General features: G+C 52.4%; 1 protein-coding gene across 1 annotated transcript in view; it reads right to left on the bottom strand.

Moving 5' to 3' along the window:
- The window catches only part of ADRA1B (adrenoceptor alpha 1B), a 48028-nt gene extending 42352 nt beyond the window's left edge, over window positions 1-5676 (bottom strand). Inside the window, exon 1 of the mRNA XM_077895678.1 lies at window positions 4603-5676. Within this exon, the coding sequence (XP_077751804.1) occupies window positions 4603-5551 (949 nt within the window). The 5' untranslated portion in view covers window positions 5552-5676. The remainder of the gene's footprint in view (window positions 1-4602) is intronic.
- Window positions 5677-6053: the final 377 nt, after the last annotated feature.

Consider the following 6053-nt stretch of genomic DNA (forward strand, 5'->3'; position numbering starts at 1 on the left):
CGCAATACCCAGCTTTCGATACGGTGGCTCTGGAGTTTTGGAGCATATTTGCCATGGGAGCAGATTGGGACTAGGGACCAAGAAGGCCAGACATCTCCCAGCTGCAGTGGAATAGGTCTGTGCCTGTCCTGACAGACTGGGATTCAACCCTTGGCTCTATCACTTACTTACTGTGTGACCTGGGACAAGAAGACTAACCTCTCTGAGCTCCTGCATATTCATCGTTAGAGAGGGAGCAATTACTCTCTCCTGTCAGGGTAGCTGTGAGGATTAATGAGATAATGTCTGTGGAGAGCCTAGAAGAATGTCTGGCACATAGTACATGCTTCATAAAAATACGATCTCATGAGTCTGTAAACATCCTGCAGGAGGAGGCCACATAGCACTTAGTAGGTGTGTTAGGAAGTCTTTGTTAATGATTTCATAAATGCTTGAATGTATTTTCCTTCAGAAGGATTTCCTTTTCCAGGAAGGATTCCCTGTGTCTAAAAATTTCTCCCTCATTCAAACCGACTGCTTTGTGAGCAACTCAAATTCCTGTGTTTTGAAACCTCAGAGCCAAAGGGTTAGTGTGTATATTTGTGGCGGTGGCCCTGTCCTGAGTCATCTCTGAGACCCTTGCCCTCCCTTGTGCTCTTGTGGGAGGCAGGAATTCGTCAGCCTCATCAGCCTCGATTTGAATGAGAGGAGCAGAGAAATCAACGGAGAGAGGGATTCCTATTTGGTCCCAGCACTATGAGAACACAACTGTTTCTTTGAAATTGACCTTCATTTACTTGGAGGGGAAAGCAGTTAGTTCAATAATGGCTTCCTGGTGCCTTTCAGCATTTTAAAAGACGGAAGAAAGATTTGGAGCAAGGCAAGGTTCCAGTGTTTTCTAAACAACGCACTAAACTCAGCTACCAGTTGGCTGCCCAGCACTTCCTGCCCCCACACCCCCCACCCGCCAATCTATCCCCACAATGCAGTGTACATCCCTCAGTAGCCCAGCTGCTCCTTGAGACCCTGACCAGCCCAGGTCTTCCCCAGGTGGGTGGGAGCTAGGCTTCATTCTTAGGCCTGGCAGCTGAAGATTCCTTGGACATCTTGCACATGGCCCATTGAGTAGAAATGCTGCTGTATTATATTCCAATTATTTCCTGTCCCTCCATGGCCCAGTTCCAGGGGCCGCATAAAGAGGTCCTTGTTTGGTGGAGTCCATCCCTGCTCCTGAGTGAGAGTTGGTCCCTGGCCCAACTTGGTCTAAGGCCACAGGGGAAGGGTGGGGAGGAGGTAGGGAGGGTGTTACAGGTGGGGAGAGCACCACAGGAGATGAGAAGCCCAGCCCTGCATGCAACCCAACCCTGCTCCCAAAAATAAAAATAAGGGAGGAAGGAAAACAATTGGGGCCCCCTGACCAGTACCCCATAGAGGGCACGGATATTTTCTCTCCTTCCCAGGAGGGATCCCAACCCTTCTCTCCCACAGAGAAGACAAACACAGCTATGGAAATCTCATGCCATCCAGGCACCTGGAAGTCTGTCACTAATTGGAAGGTACTCCTACCTGCACTTCTCTGCTTGCCAATGACCAGCTCCCCCTAGATCTGCTTTCTCTCCTTGTGAGTGAGAAGCATTTCATGGAAAATTTTGAATTTGCAACCTTGTTCAGATTCCAAAGAGTTATTGTTCTACATCATGCTCCTTTTGTTTGGGTGTTATTTGAACTCAGGGGAAGTAGAAACCCATATCTCCCTTTTGCTGGGATACTCTCCCTAAGTTATTAAGAACACGTTAATTAAGCACCTTCTCTGTTTGAAGCTCTTGAGTACCTTTCAGAGTCCATCTCAAATCCAAGGCCTGAAGTCCATATTTTGTACCTGTCAAGACTTGGGAAGCCAAGGGAGAAGAGGTGGGTAGAGTAGCTTAGGGATAGCACACCAAGAGATCTCCAGGAGGCAGTGTCAGGGGTGTTCAGAAAGGTTTCATGGCAAGGAGAGGAGAAACAAATTCTGAGAACATGCCACAGAGGCCAGGGACCTGAGACGTCAGGGGTTTAAAGTCTCAGAAAGTCATGAACAGAAAGGGAGGAAAAGTGGAGGAGCTAGCATTGGTGAGAAGAAACTGAGAGAGAAACTGAGTTTGAAGAGCAGGACCCACAGAGAAACCACATCATCCTGTACCACCACGTGCCTGGGGAAGGGTTAAGCTTTGCAGCATTTAAAACCTTGGTGTCCAGGAGGCTGGAGCCTGAAGGTTGCTGAGAGGTCCTCTGGCTAGTGATTCTCAAAGCCTTGATTTGTGGACCACTTCTTCAGAATCACCTGGTGTGCTGGTTAAACATGAGGATTCCTGGGACCCATCCGATTTACTGAATCAGATTGTCTGTGGATTATGTCTAAGACGGTGAATGTTTATCAAGTTCCACAGATGACTCTGATCTTTATTAAAATCTGAGAGCCCTTGATTAAGTCCAACTCTCTTGTTCCCTGGAAGTGAGATCTGAAGTCCAGAGAGGTTAAGCAACAAACCTAGGGTAACAGAGCTGACTGATGGCAAACCTCACAGGAAGACTCCATTGCGCTTGGCCCCCAGGGCAGTGCTCTTTCCCTTTCAGCATGCAGGCAGCCTCTGCGCCTATTTGGACCTGTTTCCATTGCCCCCTAAAGTGAAAGCTTGCACCTTTGATCCATTCCCTGCATCCTGCTGTGGCCTTCTCCTTCCTGAGGATGCTCTGGTCATAGCCTCTGCAGGCTGGAGGGCAGAGGCAGAAGGAAGAAAGGAGAAAGACTCAATTCTCTTCTGAGCCTTTAATAGCGGTGTGGGATTGGCAACTGAGTAGAGAAGGAGAAACACAATTATAGCTGAGGGGCGATTGGGATTTGGTTTGTAGTACAAAGCTAACTTTCATTAAGCTTTTGCTGTGCACCAGACACTGCATTAAGTCCTCTCCATGCATTAGTGCAAACCCCATGGAGCAAACAATAATTAGCCCTATTTTGCAGATGGAGAAACTGAGGCTCACAGACCATCAGTCATTTGCCCAAGGTCTATAGCTAGTATATGACCAAATCACTTCCATGTACAACCATGATCTTTACATAGCCCAAACCAGTGTGAACTGTTACCCACTTTAACCCAACAAGCCTGCAAGAGGACCCCAAGACTTTGGAAAAAAAAAAAAAGAAAGCTTCTCTGCAGTGAGATGTGACCACTCCTGGGGGTGGGGTACAGCTTCAAATGCTTTCCACGTAACACACTAAAAATATTTCCCAAAGGCATTAACTTAACTTGCAAGCCTGCCTTAGAAATGACAACATGGAGAGTAGGTTAAACACCTTTTTTTCCCTTTATCTTTTTAAAATGGAAACTCGTGATGTCAGTTTGCTTTCTTTCCATTTGCCCTTTTTCTCGTGAAAGCAGTGTGTCTCCAGAATTTTAGTTATTTGAGGGATTTGGTTATGTTCAGTGCTAATGGAGCCCCGGGTGTGATCACAGGCATATATGGTGCATGGCATGTAGCAGCCGTTACCTCTTCTGATATCATGGCACATGACTTTGCAATGATCACCTCCCTCCATTCATTTTCTGGAGTGTCCCCCAGGGATGGGAGAGGAAACGAAAGCAGATCCGTGCCTTAGAGAAGGGACGAGTGTTTCCCAAGCCTTGTGGACAGCATGTCACGGTGCCCTCCTGTAGGTTTACCTCCTAACCAGACCTTGTCTTCTTAGGAAAAATCAGGAAGCTTTTTGAATAACTTAGTAAGACCACTAAACAAAAGAAGATGGACATATTTGTATAGGAGAGGAAGAACTCCGTTTCATCCCAGCAGGGTTTGGTGTCTGGCAGCCTAAGGTGAGGGGCCGCCGTACTTTAAACCCGGGTATTCCATGAGTCACCAGAGTTAGGAACATTTTTGGGTAAAAACTGAAAACATGTGGCCCTCTGGCTGTCCTCCTTCTCTTTCAAATCTCAAGCTTTGGATAACTCAAAGGCTGATTGGGGCAGTGCGGGTGTTAAAATGTTCTTATTAACTCATAGTGAAGGGAAGTGCATTGAGGTGAGAGCAGGCAGTGAAGGGAGGAGGGGAGAACGCAGCCTCTGCAAAGCTCACGGGGAGCGTGGGTCTCTGCAAGAGCCCTGGAAATGCTGAATGAAAACTGCCTCTCTGCGTACACGAGCTGCCTGCCTGCTTCCCAAATGCCGCGTCTGCGGTAACTACAAACTATTTTGTATGCTGCATTAGTGACGCTGCCTTAGCCGGCACATCATTACTACTGAGATAACGCTGGTGTGATGTTCAAGTCCAGTGTCCTTTTTAATTATTAAACTGACGCTGTTGAATGAGTCATGCTACGTACCAGATTTTCCTCCTGTGGTTCTATTTCGAGTGACTAGCACCTTACTTACTGTGTTCCCCTAACACCTGAGTCGGTTCTTAGCCAGCTGCCCAATCTGCAAAGCCTTTGCAGAACAAACAGTATTCTTCAATCTCCAAACACACACAGACTGCATAAAAAACAACCCCCCACACACACCCACACCCACAAAACTTTACGGTAAGCTCATCGGTGAGTCCAAGATCTGAAAACACCCGGTTCCCCTCCAGCAGTCCCCAACTTACCAAGCGGTAGAGCGATGAAGAAGGGTAGCCAGCACAAGATGAACATACCGACCACAATGCCCAAGGTCTTGGCTGCTTTCTTCTCCCTGGAGAACTTAAAAAGTTTGACGGCTATGGAACTCCTGGGGTTGTGGCCCTTGGCCTTGGTACTGCTGAGGGTGTCCTCGTGGAAGTTCTTGGAGTGGATCCTCAGAGTCAGCTCCTTGGAGTTAGACATCTCTTTCATGACTCCGGCTTCCAGGTTCTTGGTGGTCCTCTTGGCGACGATGTACACGCGACAGTACATGACCAGAATGACCGCCAGCGGGATGTAGAAGGAGCCCAGGGAAGAGAAGAGGGCGTAGAAGGGTTCCTCGGTGACCCCGCATTCCTTGTCATCGTTGGGCGCGGGCTCCTTCCACCCAAGGAGAGGCCCGATGGAGATGACCGTAGACAAGACCCAGACGCCGAGGAGCGCCAGGATGGCCTTCCTGCGGGTGACCAGCGTGGGGTACTGCAGCGAGTAGCGCACCCCGATGTAGCGGTCGATGGAGATGGCGCACAGGCTCAGGATGGAGGCCGTGCAGCACAGGACGTCCACGGCGGCCCAGATGTCACAGAAGATCCGTCCCAGCACCCAGTAGCCGAGCACCTCCAGGGCCGCCGAGAAGGGCAGCACCGTGAAGCTCAGCAGCAGGTCGGCGATGGCCAGGTTGACGATGAAGTAGTTGGTGGGCGTCCGCAGGTGACGGTTGCAGGCCACCGACAGGATGACGACGATGTTGCCCACGATGGCGAAGAGGATGAAGGCGCCCAGCACCAGGCCCACGGAGATGGCCCTGGTGACGTCCAGCTGGGGCAGTGTGGAGTTGCTCGCGGTCTGGTTGGGGCCAGTGAAGTTGGCATTCTTCAACTCTCCCCAGTGGGCAGGTGCGGATGTGTTGTGGCCGGCGTCCAGGTCGGGATTCATCTTAGAGTCGGCGCTCCATAGCGCGGGCGAGCGGGCTGGAAGGGCTGCGGCCGCGCGGCTCAGCTGCCCCGCGCCTCGGCGTGGCCCGCGCTCGGCTTCCCCGCGGCGCCCTCGCGGCCAGGACGCATCTCCCCGGCGGCGCGGCTCCTGCGCGCACCGAGCCGCCCGCCGCCCGCCGCCCGCCGCCCGCCGCCCGCCGGCTGTCAGGGGAGGCGGCCGACGCACGGGCCGCGGCCGGCTCCAAGTTTAATGGTGCGCGTCAGGCGCGCGGGGGCCGGCCGGGGGCGCGGGCGGGGGGCGCCCCGCGGGCGGGGGCGGGGGCGGGGGCGGGGGCGGCGGCGGCGGCGCCCGGCCCGGCCCAGCCTGCGCCGAGGAGGGTCTGCTCGCACCCAGCCGCCTCTGGGCTGACTGCTCGGCGGTGACATCAGGCGGGGGAGCCCGGCGCCCTGACTCCGCGCGGCACTAGGGGGCAATGCGGGCCCAGCCAAGGCGCCCGCAGCCC

Source organism: Canis aureus, chromosome 4 (assembly GCF_053574225.1).
Source record: "Canis aureus isolate CA01 chromosome 4, VMU_Caureus_v.1.0, whole genome shotgun sequence".
In the NCBI taxonomy this organism is placed as follows: Eukaryota; Metazoa; Chordata; class Mammalia; order Carnivora; family Canidae; genus Canis; species Canis aureus.